This window comes from Oncorhynchus gorbuscha, linkage group LG23 (genome assembly GCF_021184085.1).
Source record: "Oncorhynchus gorbuscha isolate QuinsamMale2020 ecotype Even-year linkage group LG23, OgorEven_v1.0, whole genome shotgun sequence".
NCBI classification, from domain to species: domain Eukaryota; kingdom Metazoa; phylum Chordata; class Actinopteri; order Salmoniformes; family Salmonidae; genus Oncorhynchus; species Oncorhynchus gorbuscha.
The window spans coordinates 47,108,691-47,122,406 of NC_060195.1; the positions used below are offsets into that span (position 1 = coordinate 47,108,691).

The window sequence follows — 13,716 nt, forward strand, 5'->3', positions numbered from 1 at the left end:
GGCGGCCGGCCGTCACAAGACGCGAGATTTCATCTGGAAAGAGAGGGGAGAAAGAGGTCAGAGCACAGGGTAGGGCAGTGTGAGCAGAACCAGCGGTGTTGTTTGACTTAGCAAACGAGGATCGGATGTCGTCGATCTTCTTTTCAAAATGGTTGACGAAGTCATCTGCAGAGAGGGAGGAGGGGGGGGGGGGAGGAGGATTCAGGAGGGAGGAGAATGTGGCAAAGAGCTTCCTAGGGTTAGAGGCAGATGCTTGGAATTTAGAGTGGTAGAAAGTGGCTTTAGCAGCAGAGACAGAGGAGGAAAATGTAGAGAGGAGGGAGTGAAAGGATGCCAGGTCCGCAGGGAGGCGAGTTTTCCTCCATTTCCGCTCGGCCTTCCGGAGCCCTGTTCTGTGAGCTCGCATTGAGTCGTCAAGCCACGGAGCGGGAGGGGAGGACCGAGCCGGCCTGGAAGATAGGGGACATAGAGAGTCAAAGGATGCAGAAAGGGAGGAGAGGAGGGTTGAGGAGGCAGAATCAGGAGATAGGTTGGAGAAGGTTTGAGCAGAGGGAAGAGATGATAGGATGGAAGAGGAGAGAGTAGCGGGGGAGAGAGAGCGAAGGTTGGGACGGCGCGATACCATCCGAGTAGGGGCAGTGTGGGAAGTGTTGGATGAGAGCGAGAGGGAAAAGGATACAAGGTAGTGGTCGGAGACTTGGAGGGGAGTTGCAATGAGGTTAGTGGAAGAACAGCATCTAGTAAAGATGAGGTCGAGCGTATTGCCTGCCTTGTGAGTAGGGGGAAGGTGAGCGGGTGAGGTCAAAAGAGGAGAGGAGTGGAAAGAAGGAGGCAGAGAGGAATGAGTCAAAGGTAGACGTGGGGAGGTTAAAGTCGCCCAGAACTGTGAGAGGTGAGCCGTCCTCAGGAAAGGAGCTTATCAAGGCATCAAGCTCATTGATGAACTCTCCGAGGGGACCTGGAGGGCGATAAATGATAAGGATGTTAAGCTTGAAAGGGCTGGTAACTGTGACAGCATGAAATTCAAAGGAGGCGATAGACAGATGGGTAAGGGGAGAAAGAGAGAATGACCACATGGGAGAGATAAGGATCCCTATGCCACCACCCCGCTGACCAGAAGCTCTCGGGGTGTGCGAGAACACGTGGGCGGACGAAGAGAGAGCAGTAGGAGTAGCAGTGTTATCTGTGGTGATCCATGTTTCTGTCAGTGCCAAGAAGTCGAGGGACTGGAGGGAGGCATAGGCTGAGATGAACTCTGCCTTGTTGGCTGCAGATCGGCAGTTCCAGAGGCTACCGGAGACCTGGAACTCCACGTGGGTCGTGCGCGCTGGGACCACCAGATTAGGGTGGCAGCGGCCACGCGGTGTGGAGCGTTTGTATGGTCTGTGCAGAGAGGAGAGAACAGGGATAGACAGACACATAGTTGACAGGCTACAGAAGAGGCTACGCTAATGCAAGGAGATTGGAATGACAAGTGGACTACACGTCTCGAATGTTCAGAAAGTTAAGCTTACGTAGCAAGAATCTTATTGACTAAAATTATTAAAAATGATACAGTACTGCTGAAGTAGGCTAGCTGGCAGTGGCTGCGTTGTTGACTTTGTAGGCTAGCTGACAGTGGCTGCGTTGTTGACACTACACTAATCAAGTCGTTCCGTTGAGTGTAGTAGTTTCTACAGTGCTGCTATTCGGGGGCTAGCTGGCTAGCTAGCAGTGTTGATTACGTTACGTTGCGTTAAAAGAACGACAATAGCTGGCTAGCTAACCTAGAAAATCGCTCTAGACTACACAATTATCTTTGATACACAGACGGCTATGTAGCTAGCTATGTAGCTAGCTATGATCAAACAAATCAAACCGTTGTGCTGTAATGAAATGAAATGAAAAATGTGATACTACCTGTGGAGCGAAGCGGAATGCGACCGGGTTGTTGAGTGCGGAAGTTCTATTCAGTAGACGTTGGCTAGCTGTTGGCTAGCTAGCAGTGTCTCCTACGTTAAGGACGACAAATAGCTGGCTAGCTAACCTCGGTAAATTAAGATAATCACTCTAAGACTACACGCTCTAAACTACACAATTATCTTGGATACGAAGACAGCAAAGACAACTATGTCGCTAGCTAACACTACACTAATCAAGTCGTTCAGTTGAGTGTAATAGTTTCTACAGTGCTGCTATTCGGTAGACGGTGGACGTTTGCTAGCTGGCTAGCTGCTGGGCAGATAGCAGTGTAGACTACGTTAGGACGACGAAATACGAAGTTGCAATAGAAGTGCTGACTGTTTCACTTTGTTGTCCTCTTTCTTTTCCTTTTTCTTCTGTCCTTCTTTTGTCCTTATTTTGTCTTCCTTTCTTCTGTTAACTAGATATTTTTTGTTGTTATTCTTTGTAAGCTAGCTAGCTTCTTCCAGGAGAGTCCCTAGCAACTGCTTAGTAAATAATGGCTACTTTTCAGAAACTAGTAAACTGTGAAGAGGAGTAAAATAAGGTTGTCCTCTATCGGCATATCTATTTCTTATAGCCATCGAACTGTTAGCTATTAAAATCAGATCCAACAATAATATCAAGGGGCTAGAAATCCAGGGCTTGAAAACAAAGGTGTCATTGTACTGTGATAATTTGTTTTTTTTATCCACAATTTTGATAGAGGATCTAGATACTTTTTCTAACCTCTCATGATTACAACCAAAGTATGATAAAGGTACTACTATATTAGGTATTGGATCACACAAAAATACAACTTTTACATTACCGTGTAGTTCATTAATAAAATGGTCTGACAGTGATGTGGACATACTCAATATTCATATCCCGAAATAAATAAATAATCTCACTACAATAAATTTGAATAGAAAGTTGTGAAAAATAGATAAGATCTTGCTACCATGGAAAGGAAAATACCTGTCTATTTGTGAAAAAAATAACTTGGGTTAACTCTTTAGTCCTATCCCAGTTTACCTATTTGCTTATGGCCTTGCCTACACCTAGAAACTTTTAAAAAAATGTATGAGCAAAACATATTCTATTGTATATGGAATGGCAAGCCAAACAAAATGAAATGGGCCTATTTATATAATGAATATGAATTCGGAGGGGGGAAATTATTAAATATTAAAAGCATTAGACCTCTCACTAAAGGTTTCAGTCATACAAAAGTTATACTTAAATCCGAACTGGTTCTGTAGCAGATTAGTAAGAATGTCTCACCCCATGTTCAAGAATGGCCTTTTTCCCTTTATTCCAAAATATAGCTATTTTTAAAACACGCCATAGAAGGTTGGTTTAAATGTCAGTTTAATCCTCCATAAAAGACAGAACAAATAATACAACAAATATTATGGTTAAACTGAAATATACTAATTGATTTATTTTTAAAAACACATTCTTTTTACAATAGAAAACGTTCTAATCTTTGTAAATGATATAATAAATCAGACTGGTGGATTTATGTCACACATGCAGCTAACAAAAATATATGGTATTGTCTGCTCTACCCAAAATTACAACTAATTGCAGCATTACCGCAAAAATGGAAGGGGGGGGGAGTAAGGAACTTGTCTGTCGGCCCTGCATTAAAGAACAAAATTGGTTAGAGAAAATTGTGATAAATAGAAAAGTATACCAGTTTCATTTAAGGACTAAATAAATTGACAGCTGTGCTAGATAGATTGTAAAATAATTGGGAAGTTATTTTTGATGTACCACTTCCGTGACACGTGGTTTATGAACAGATACACAAAATGACTGTACATTCAAAACTACAACATTATTGCAACCAATAGAATGTTATATACATGGGGCATACAACCATCCCAGCTCTGCAGATTTTGCTGTGAAGAGGCAGAATCATCAGATAATTTGTTTTGGTACAGTATTGTCCATATTTAGCTTGTTTTTGGTCGCAGTTTTAGGAATGGCTGAATAATTGCAACATTTACCTGGAGCTAACTCTGCAAATAGCACTGCTGGGTGATTTGAAAAGTAATAGATAATCAATCAATAATATATTCATACTTTTGGCAAAAACAACTGTAGAAACTATGAGAATAGAAAGGTTCAGAACTTTTGTAAAACAGCACAGGTGAAAAATAGATATAAGAACTGGATGTTCATCGATAGGTGGGAGAGGTTGAGTGGAGCTGAAGGGTGGGACTAAAAACAATATGAAAACTAATGCAAAATATAGTGTGTCTGTAAAATGTACCGTACCTTCAGAAAGTATTCAGACGCCTTGTCTTTTTCTACATTTTGTTACGTTACAGCCATATTCTAACATTGATTAAATAAATAATGACAAATCTTAGACATTTTTATGAATAACAAGTAAAATAGAAACTGAAATATAACATTTACTTAAGTATTCAGACCCTTTACTCAGTACTTTGTTGAAGCACCTTTGGCAGAGATTACGTTTCTCCCATTCTTCTCTGCAGATCCTCTCATGCTCTGTCAGGTTGGATGGGGAGCGTCGCTGCAAAGCTTTTTTTAGGTTTATCCAGAGATGTTCGATCGGGTTCACGTCTGGGCTCTGGCTGGGTCACTCAAGGACATTCAAAGATGTGTCCCGAAGCCACTCCTTCATTGTCTTGGCTGTGTGCTTAGGGTCGTTGTCCTGTTGGAAGGTGAACCTTCGCCCCAGTCAGGTCCTGAGAGCTCTGGAGCCGGTTGTCATTCAGGGATCTCTGTACTTTGCTCCGTTCATCTTTTCCTTGAGCCTGACCAATCTCCCAGTCCCTGCCACTGATAAACATCCCCACAGCATGATGCTGCCACTACCATGCTTCACCGTAGGGATGGTGCCAGGTTTCCTTCAGATGTGATGCTTGGCATTCAGGCCAAGCATTTCTTCAGACCAGAGAATCTTGTTTCTCATGGTTTGATAGTGTTTAGGTGCCTTTTGGCAAACTCCAAGTGGGCTGTCAAATGCCTTTTTACTGAAGAATGGCTTCCGTCTGGCCACTCTACCATAAAGGGCTGATAGGTGGAGTGCTGCGGAGATAGTTGTCCTTCTACAAGGTTCTTCCATCTCCACACAGGAGCTCTGGAGCTCTGTCAGTGTCCATCGGGTTCTTGGTCACCTCCCTGACCAAGGCCCTTCTCCCATGATTGCTCAGTTTGGCTGGACAGCGAGCTCCGGGAAGAGTCTTGGTGGTTCCAAACTTCTTCCATTTAAGAATGTTGGGGGTCACTGTGTTTTTGGGACTTTTAATGCAGCAGAAATGTTTTGGTACCCTTCCCCAGATCTGTTCCTCGACACAATCCTGTCTCGGAGATCTACGGACAATTCCTTCGACCTCATGGCTTGGTTTTTGCTCTGACATGCACTGGACCTTGGTGTGTGCCTTTCCAAATCATGTCCAATCAATTGAATTTACCACAGGTGGACTACAATCAAGTTGTAGAAACATCCAAGGGTGATCAATGGAAACAGGATTCACATGAGCTCAATTTTGAGTCTCATAGCAAAGGGTCTAAATACTAATGTAAATAACTAATAATACTTATGCAAAACTTTCAAAAAAACTATTTTTGCTTTGTCATTATGGGTTATTGTGTGTAGATTGATGAGGAAAAAATGTAATCTAATTGACTTTAGAATAAGGCTGTAACATAACAAAATGTGGAAAAAGTCAAGGGGTCTGAATACTTCCCGAATGATCTGTATATGCACACAGAATTTTGTTGTATGTATTTTTGTAATATAGGCCTATTGTAAATGTGTATTATTGTTGCGTCGGCATCTTTATTGCAACATGGAATACAAGTACAAACTTTAAGCTATATATTATTTTGACAGAGGTAATGAACTGTCCATTGATCAGCACAGCAATTGATAAAACAGCAACAATTACATTATCTGATCCATAGCACCCCCTGATAAATCAAATTTAGAAAAAAAGTCCCAAAATATATATATACAGCGTATATATATATATATATATATATATATATATATATATAACATTTTAATATTCAACAATGTTTGTGAACTAGGCCTTTATTACTCCTGTATGAGCGGAGAAATGTACTTGTTAGCAGAGCAGAGAAAAATACTCCTCAGCACCGCCCCAAAACATCTTCCTGCGGCCATGACCTGACCTCCCCCTTGTACAGTGCACAGTATTAAGATGTAAATGTATTTCAGATTTTCATACTTGAGTAATAATAACATTTTATGAAATATGCATATATATATATATAACACTGCCAAGATCATTGCACACAGATATTCTCCAGTGTTAATCTGCAAAATTGTAATTATTCGCCTACCTCCTCATGCTTTTTGCACACAATGTATATAGACTCTCTTTTTTTCTACTGTGTTATTGACTTGTTAATTGTTTACTCCATGTGTAACTCTGTGTTGTCTGTTCACACTGCTATGCTTTATCTTGGCCAGGTCAAATCAAATCAAATCAAATTTTATTCGTCACATACACATGGTTAGCAGATGTTAATGCGAGTGTAGCGAAATGCTTGGGCTTCTGGTTCCGACAATGCAGAGATAACCAACAAGTAATCTAACTAACAATTCCAAAACTACTGTCTTATACACAGTGTAAGGGGATAAAGAATATGTACATAAGGATATATGAATGAGTGATGGTACAGAGCAGCATACAGTAGATGGTATCGAGTACAGTATATACATATGAGATGAGTATGTAGACAAAGTAAACAAAGTGGCATAGTTAAAGTGGCTAGTGATACATGTATTACATAAGGATGCAGTCGATGATGTGGAGTACAGTATATACGTATGCATATGAGAAGAATAATGTAGGGTAAGTAACATTATATAAGGTAGCATTGTTTAAAGTGGCTAGTGATATATTTACATAATTTCCCATCAATTCCCATTTTTAAGTGGCTGGAGTTGGGTCAGTGTCAATGACAGTGTGTTGGCAGCAGCCACTCAATGTTAGTGGTGGCTGTTTAACAGTCTGATGGCCTTGAGATAGAAGCTGTTTTTCAGTCTCTCGGTCCCAGCTTTGATGCACCTGTACTGACCTCGCCTTCTGGATGATAGCGGGGTGAACAGGCAATGGCTCGGGTGGTTGATGTCCTTGATGATCTTTATGGCCTTCCTGTAACATCGGGTGGTGTAGGTGTCCTGGAGGGCAGGTAGTTTGCCCCCGGTGATGCGTTGTGCAGACCTCACTACCCTCTGGAGAGCCTTACGGTTGTGGGCGGAGCAGTTGCCGTACCAGGCGGTGATACAGCCCGACAGGATGCTGTCGATTGTGCATCTGTAGAAGTTTGTGAGTGCTTTTGGTGACAAGCCAAATTTCTTCAGCCTCCTGAGGTTGAAGAGGCACTGCTGCGCCTTCTTCACGACGCTGTCAGTGTGAGTGGACCAATTCAGTTTGTCTGTGATGTGTATGCCGAGGAACTTAAAACTTGCTACCCTCTCCACTACTGTTCCATCGATGTGGATAGGGGGGTGTTCCCTCTGCTGTTTCCTGAAGTCCACAATCATCTCCTTAGTTTTGTTGACGTTGAGTGTGAGGTTATTTTCCTGACACCACACTCCGAGGGCCCTCACCTCCTCCCTGTAGGCCGTCTCGTCATTGTTGGTAATCAAGCCTACCACTGTTGTGTCGTCCGCAAACTTGATGATTGAGTTGGAGGCGTGCGTGGCCACGCAGTCGTGGGTGAACAGGGAGTACAGGAGAGGGCTCAGAACACACCCTTGTGGGGCCCCCGTGTTGAGGATCAGCGGGGAGGAGATGTTGTTGCCTACCCTCACCATCTGGGGGCGGCCCGTCAGGAAGTCCAGTACCCAGTTGCACAGGGCGGGGTCGAGACCCAGGGTCTCGAGCTTGATGACGAGCTTGGAGGGTACTATGGTGTTGAATGCCGAGCTGTAGTCGATGAACAGCATTCTCACATAGGTATTCCTCTTGTCCAGGTGGGTTAGGGCAGTGTGCAGTGTGGTTGAGATTGTAGTTGCAAATGAGAACTTGTTCTCAACAAGCCTATCTGGTTAAATAAAGGTGAAATAAAAAATAAATAAATAAAAATTCCCATTGGGTCACCACTACCGTAGGCATATGGCTCTTTTTGTCCAGCCAAGTAGTGCTCAGTTACTCAGAAATGCTAAAAGGGTTTTCTAAGAATTTTAGTTGTTTTCTCACTGATATAGCTTCTATAACAGTATGGTTGCTGAACAAAATACCACTAAGTTTATATTATATTCATGTCACATATTACTTTTGTAAATTAGATTTATGCAGACGAGCTTGCATTTCCCTGTCTACAGCAGCTGACTTGGCTCTAACCTGTGTTTTCTCTCCCTCTGTCCAGAATGACTACCGGAAGCTGTCTATGCAGTGTAAGGACTTTGTAGTGGGAGTGCTGGACCTCTGTCGGGACACGGAGGAAGTGGAAGCCATTTTGAATGGAGATGTTACTGCTGAGAAGGAGGCGGGGAAGGGCCTTCGCTCTCTCCTGAGCAGGGTCAAACTGGCCATCAAGTACGAGGTGAAAAAGGTAAGGAGCTAACCGTTTCCTTTATCTATTCTAAGGCCTTGCAAGCAGTTGACTTCGCTCTCTAATCTCTATCTTGTAAGTTATTTCTAGAATATACAGTAGTTCAGTCAAAACAATTACCAAGACACACCACGTTACATCCAAATGATTCCATTGTTACTTGCCTGTGTACCAGATCTGCATCTCTGGCCCTTCTGTCCTTTCTACACCCCTCCACCGGACCTGCCTAAAATATTACCTCGTAAACTTTCACCCGAGCAAAAAATAAAACGAGCATGCCTTCCAACTCAACAGGGCAACTTTTGTAACATTATCTATTTCATATGCAGCATCCATCCATTTTTCATCAACATTTTGTCTCTACACTTTTTGCAACAGTTAGCAATTTGCATTGATCCGATGCTGGGTGCTTTTGTTTTTTGCCAGAACTACAATATCTGATACTAGAAATCCCTATGCTGTACCTCCACGTTCAGGGGTCAACTAATAACTAAACATAATCTTCCTGTACAGAGTGCCTAGAAGTAACACAGCATAATTCCAACCAAAGCACAGTCAACATATTGAATGTACATGAACAGTGAGCCTCAAAAGTATTGGGATACTTGAAATGGTACAATAACTATGAGGTTAAAGTGCAGACTGTCAGCTTTAGTTAGAGGGTATTTTCATATATTGGGTGAATTGTTTAGAAATTACAGCATTTTTTGTACATAATCTCCCCCTTTTATGGGACCAAAAGTATTGGGACAAATTCACTTATGCTGTATGTGTGTTAAAGTAGTAAAACATTCAATATTTGGTCCCATATTCATAGGATGCAATGGGTCATATTTGGAAAGATTGATCAATCAAGATTCCAACCTATTTTCAACCACTCAAAAAAGACATCTAAAAGTTAGTTGAAATTCCAATGTGTTATCACTATGCTTTGAACCATTTTAAAAGCACAACCAAATTCCAATGGAAAATCAATGTCAGATTTTTTTATTTAGATTGTCACCTAAATGTGTTAACGCTGCACTTTCGACCATTTTAAAAGCTCACCAAAGTTCAAATAGGAATACAATGTCAGATATTTAGTGTATTTATACAACAGCTTAATGTGTTGTCACTGTGCTTGATCTAATAGCACAACCAAATGACATTGATTACAGTTAGTTGAGATTAGAGGTCGACCGATTATGATTTTTCAATGCCGATACCGGTTGTTGGAGGACCAAAAAAAGCCGATACCGATTAATCGGACGATTTTTATAAATATATTTGGAATAATGACAATTACAACAATACTGAATGAACACTTATTTTAACTTAAATAATACATCAATAAAATCAATTTAGTCTCAAATAAATAATGAAATATGTTCAATTTGGTTTAAATAATGCAAAAACAAAGTGTTGGAGGAGAAAGTAAAAGTGCAATTTGGGCCATGTAAAAAAGCTAACGTTTAAGTTCCTTGCTTAGAACATATGAAATTTAATTTAACCTTGCGCAATACCCTAGATGCAGTTGCACCCCTAAAAACTAAAAAAATGTCTCATAAGAAACTAGCTCCCTGGTACACAGAAAATACCCGAGCTCTGAAGCAAGCTTCCAGAAAATTGGAACGGAAATGGCGCCACACCAAACTGGAAGTCTTCCGACTAGCTTGGAAGGACGCTACCGTGCAGTACCGAAGAGCCCTTACTGCTGCTCGATCGTCCTATTTTTCTAACTTAATTGAGGAAAATAAGAACAATCCGAAATTCCTTTTTGATACTGTGGCAAAGCTAACTAAAAAGCAGCATTCCCCAAGAGAGGATGACTTGCACTTTAGCAGTGATAAATTCATGAACTTCTTTGAGGAAAAGATTATGATTATTAGAAAGCAAATTACGGACTCCTCTTTAAACCTGCGTATTCCTCCAAACCTCAGTTGTCCTGAGTCTGCACAACTCTGCCAGGACCTAGGATCAAGAGAGACGCTCAAGTGTTTTAGTACTATATCTCTTGACACAATGATGAAAATAATCATGGCCTCTAAACCTTCAAGCTGTATACTGGACCCTATTCCAACTAAACTACTGAAAGAGCTGCTTCCTGTGCTTGGCCCTCCTATGTTGAACATAATAAACGGCTCTCTATCCACTGGATGTGTACCAAACTCACTAAAAGTGGCAGTAATAAAGCCTCTCTTGAAAAAGCCAAACCTTGACCCAGAAAATATAAAAAACTATCGGCCTATATCGAATCTTCCATTCCTCTCAAAGATTTTAGAGAAGGCTGTTGCGCAGCAACTCACTGCCTTCCTGAAGACAAACAATGTATACGAAATGCTTCAGTCTGGTTTTAGACCCCATCATAGCACTGAGACGGCACTTGTGAAGGTGGTAAATGACATTTTGATGGCATCGGACCGAGGCTCTGCATCTGTCCTCGTGCTCCTAGACCTTAGTGCTGCTTTTGATACCATCGATCACCACATTCTTTTGGAGAGATTGGAAACCCAAATTGGTCTACACGGACATGTTCTGGCCTGGTTTAGGTCTTATCTGTCGGAAAGATATCAGTTTGTCTCTGTGAATGGTTTGTCCTCTGACAAATCAACTGTACATTTCGGTGTTCCTCAAGGTTCTGTTTTAGGACCACTATTGTTTTCACTATATATTTTACCTCTTGGGGATGTTATTCGAAAACATAATGTAAACTTTCACTGCTATGCGGATGACACACAGCTGTACATTTCAATGAAACATGGTGAAGCCCCAAAATTGCCCTCGCTAGAAGCATGTGTTTCAGACATAAGGAAGTGGATGGCTGCAAACTTTCTACTATTAAACTCGGACAAAACAGAGATGCTTGTTCTAGGTCCCAAGAAACAAAGAGATCTTCTGTTGAATCTGACAATTAATCTTAATGGTTGTACAGTCGTCTCAAATAAAACTGTGAAGGACCTCGGCGTTACTCTGGACCCTGATCTCTCTTTTGAAGAACATATCAAGACCATTTCGAGGACAGCTTTTTTCCATCTACGTAACATTGCAAAAATCAGAAACTTTCTGTCCAAAAATGATGCAGAAAAATTAATCCATGCTTTTGTCACTTCTAGGTTAGACTACTGCAATGCTCTATTTTCCGGCTACCCGGATAAAGCACTAAATAAACTTCAGTTAGTGCTAAATACGGCTTCTAGAATCCTGACTAGAACCAAAAAATTTGATCATATTACTCCAGTGCTAGCCTCTCTACACTGGCTTCCTGTCAAAGCAAGGGCTGATTTCAAGGTTTTACTGCTAACCTACAAAGCATTACATGGGCTTGCTCCTACCTACCTCTCTGATTTGGTCCTGCCGTACATACCTACACGTACGCTACGGTCACAAGACGCAGGCCTCCTAATTGTCCCTAGAATTTCTAAGCAAACAGCTGGAGGCAGGGCTTTCTCCTATAGATCTCCATTTTTATGGAACGGTCTGCCTACCCATGTCAGAGACGCAAACTCGGTCTCAACCTTTAAGTCTTTACTGAAGACTCATCTCTTCAGTGGGTCATATGATTGAGTGTAGTCTGGCCCAGGAGTGGGAAGGTGAACGGAAAGGCTCTGGAGCAACGAACCGCCCTTGCTGTCTCTGATTGGCCGGTTCCCCTCTTTTCACTGGGATTCTTTGCCTCTAACCCTGTTACGGGGGCTGAGTCACTGGCTTGCTGGGGCTCTCTCGTGCCGTCCCTGGGGGGGGGGGTGCGTCACCTGGGTGGGTTGATTCACTGTTGTGGTCGGCCTGTCTGGGTTCCCCCCCCCTTGGGTTGTACCGTGTCGGAGATCTTTGTGGGCTATACTCGGCCTTGTCTCAGGATGGTAAGTTGGTGGTTGAAGATTTCCCTCTAGTGGTGTGGGGGCTGTGCTTTGGCAAAGTGGGTGGGGTTATATCCTTCCTGTTTGGCCCTGTCCGGGGGTGTCCTCGGATGGGGCCACAGTGTCTCCTGACCCCTCCTGTCTCAGCCTCCAGTATTTATGCTGCAGTAGTTTATGTGTCGGGGGGCTAGGGTCAGTTTGTTTATCTGGAGTACTTCTCCTGTCCTATTCAGGTGTCCTGTGTGAATCTAAGTGTGCGTTCTCTAATTCTCTCCTTCTCTCTTTCTTTCTCTCTCTCGGAGGACCTGAGCCCTAGGACCATGCCCCAGGACTACCTGACATGATGACTCCTTGCTGTCCCCAGTCCACCTGGCCATGCTGCTGCTCCAGTTTCAACTGGCCTGGGCCCTAGGACCATGTCCCAGGACTACCTGACATGAGGACTCCTTGCTGTCCCCAGTCCACCTGGCCATGCTCCTGCTCCAGTTTCAACTGTTCTGCCTTACTATTATTCAACCATGCTGGTCATTTATGAACATTTGAACATCTTGGCCACGTTCTGTTATAATCTCCACCCGGCACAGCCAGAAGAGGACTGGCCACCCCACATATGCTCTCTCTAATTCTCTCTTTCTTTCTCTCTCTCGGAGGACCTGAGCCCTAGGACCGTGCCCCAGGACTACCTGACATGATGGCTCCTTGCTGTCCCCAGTCCACCTGACTGTGCTGCTGCTCCAGTTTCAACTGTTCTGCCTTATTATTATTTGACCATGCTGGTCATTTATGAACATTTGAACATCTTGGTCATGTTCTGTTACAATCTCTACCCGGCACAGCCAGAAGAGGACTGGCCACCCCACATAGCCCGGTTCCTCTCTAGGTTTCTTCCTAGGTTTTGGCCTTTCTAGGGAGTTTTTCCTAGCCACTGTGCTTTTACACCTGCATTGTTTGCTGTTTGGGGTTTTAGGCTGGGTTTCTGTACAGCACTTTGAGATATCAGCTGATGTACGAAGGGCTATATAAATAAATTTGATTTGATTTGATTTGATTTGAAAGCTGGTGGTTCCTTTTAACATGAGTCTTTAATATTCCCAGGTAAGGAGTTTTAGGTTGTAGTTATTATAGGAATTATAGGATTATTTCTCTCTATACCATTTGTATTTCATATACCTTTGACTATTGGATGTTCTTATAGGCACTATAGTATTGCCAGTGCAATAGTATAGCTTCTGTCCCTCTCCTCGCCCCTACCTGGGCTCAAACCAGGGACACATCGACAACAGCCACCCTCAAAGCATCGTTACCCATCGCTCCTCAAAAGCCGCGGCTCTTGCAGAGCAAGGGCAACCACTACTTCAAGTTCTCAGAGCTAGTGACGTCACCAATT

General features: G+C 42.7%; 1 protein-coding gene across 1 annotated transcript in view; it reads left to right on the top strand.

The window, feature by feature from the left end:
* LOC124011211 (short transient receptor potential channel 3-like) overlaps positions 1-13,716 on the top strand; it is a 72,944-nt gene that overhangs the window by 10,967 nt on the left and 48,261 nt on the right. Inside the window, exon 2 of the mRNA XM_046324343.1 lies at positions 8,308-8,493. Within this exon, the coding sequence (XP_046180299.1) occupies positions 8,308-8,493 (186 nt within the window). The remainder of the gene's footprint in view (positions 1-8,307; positions 8,494-13,716) is intronic.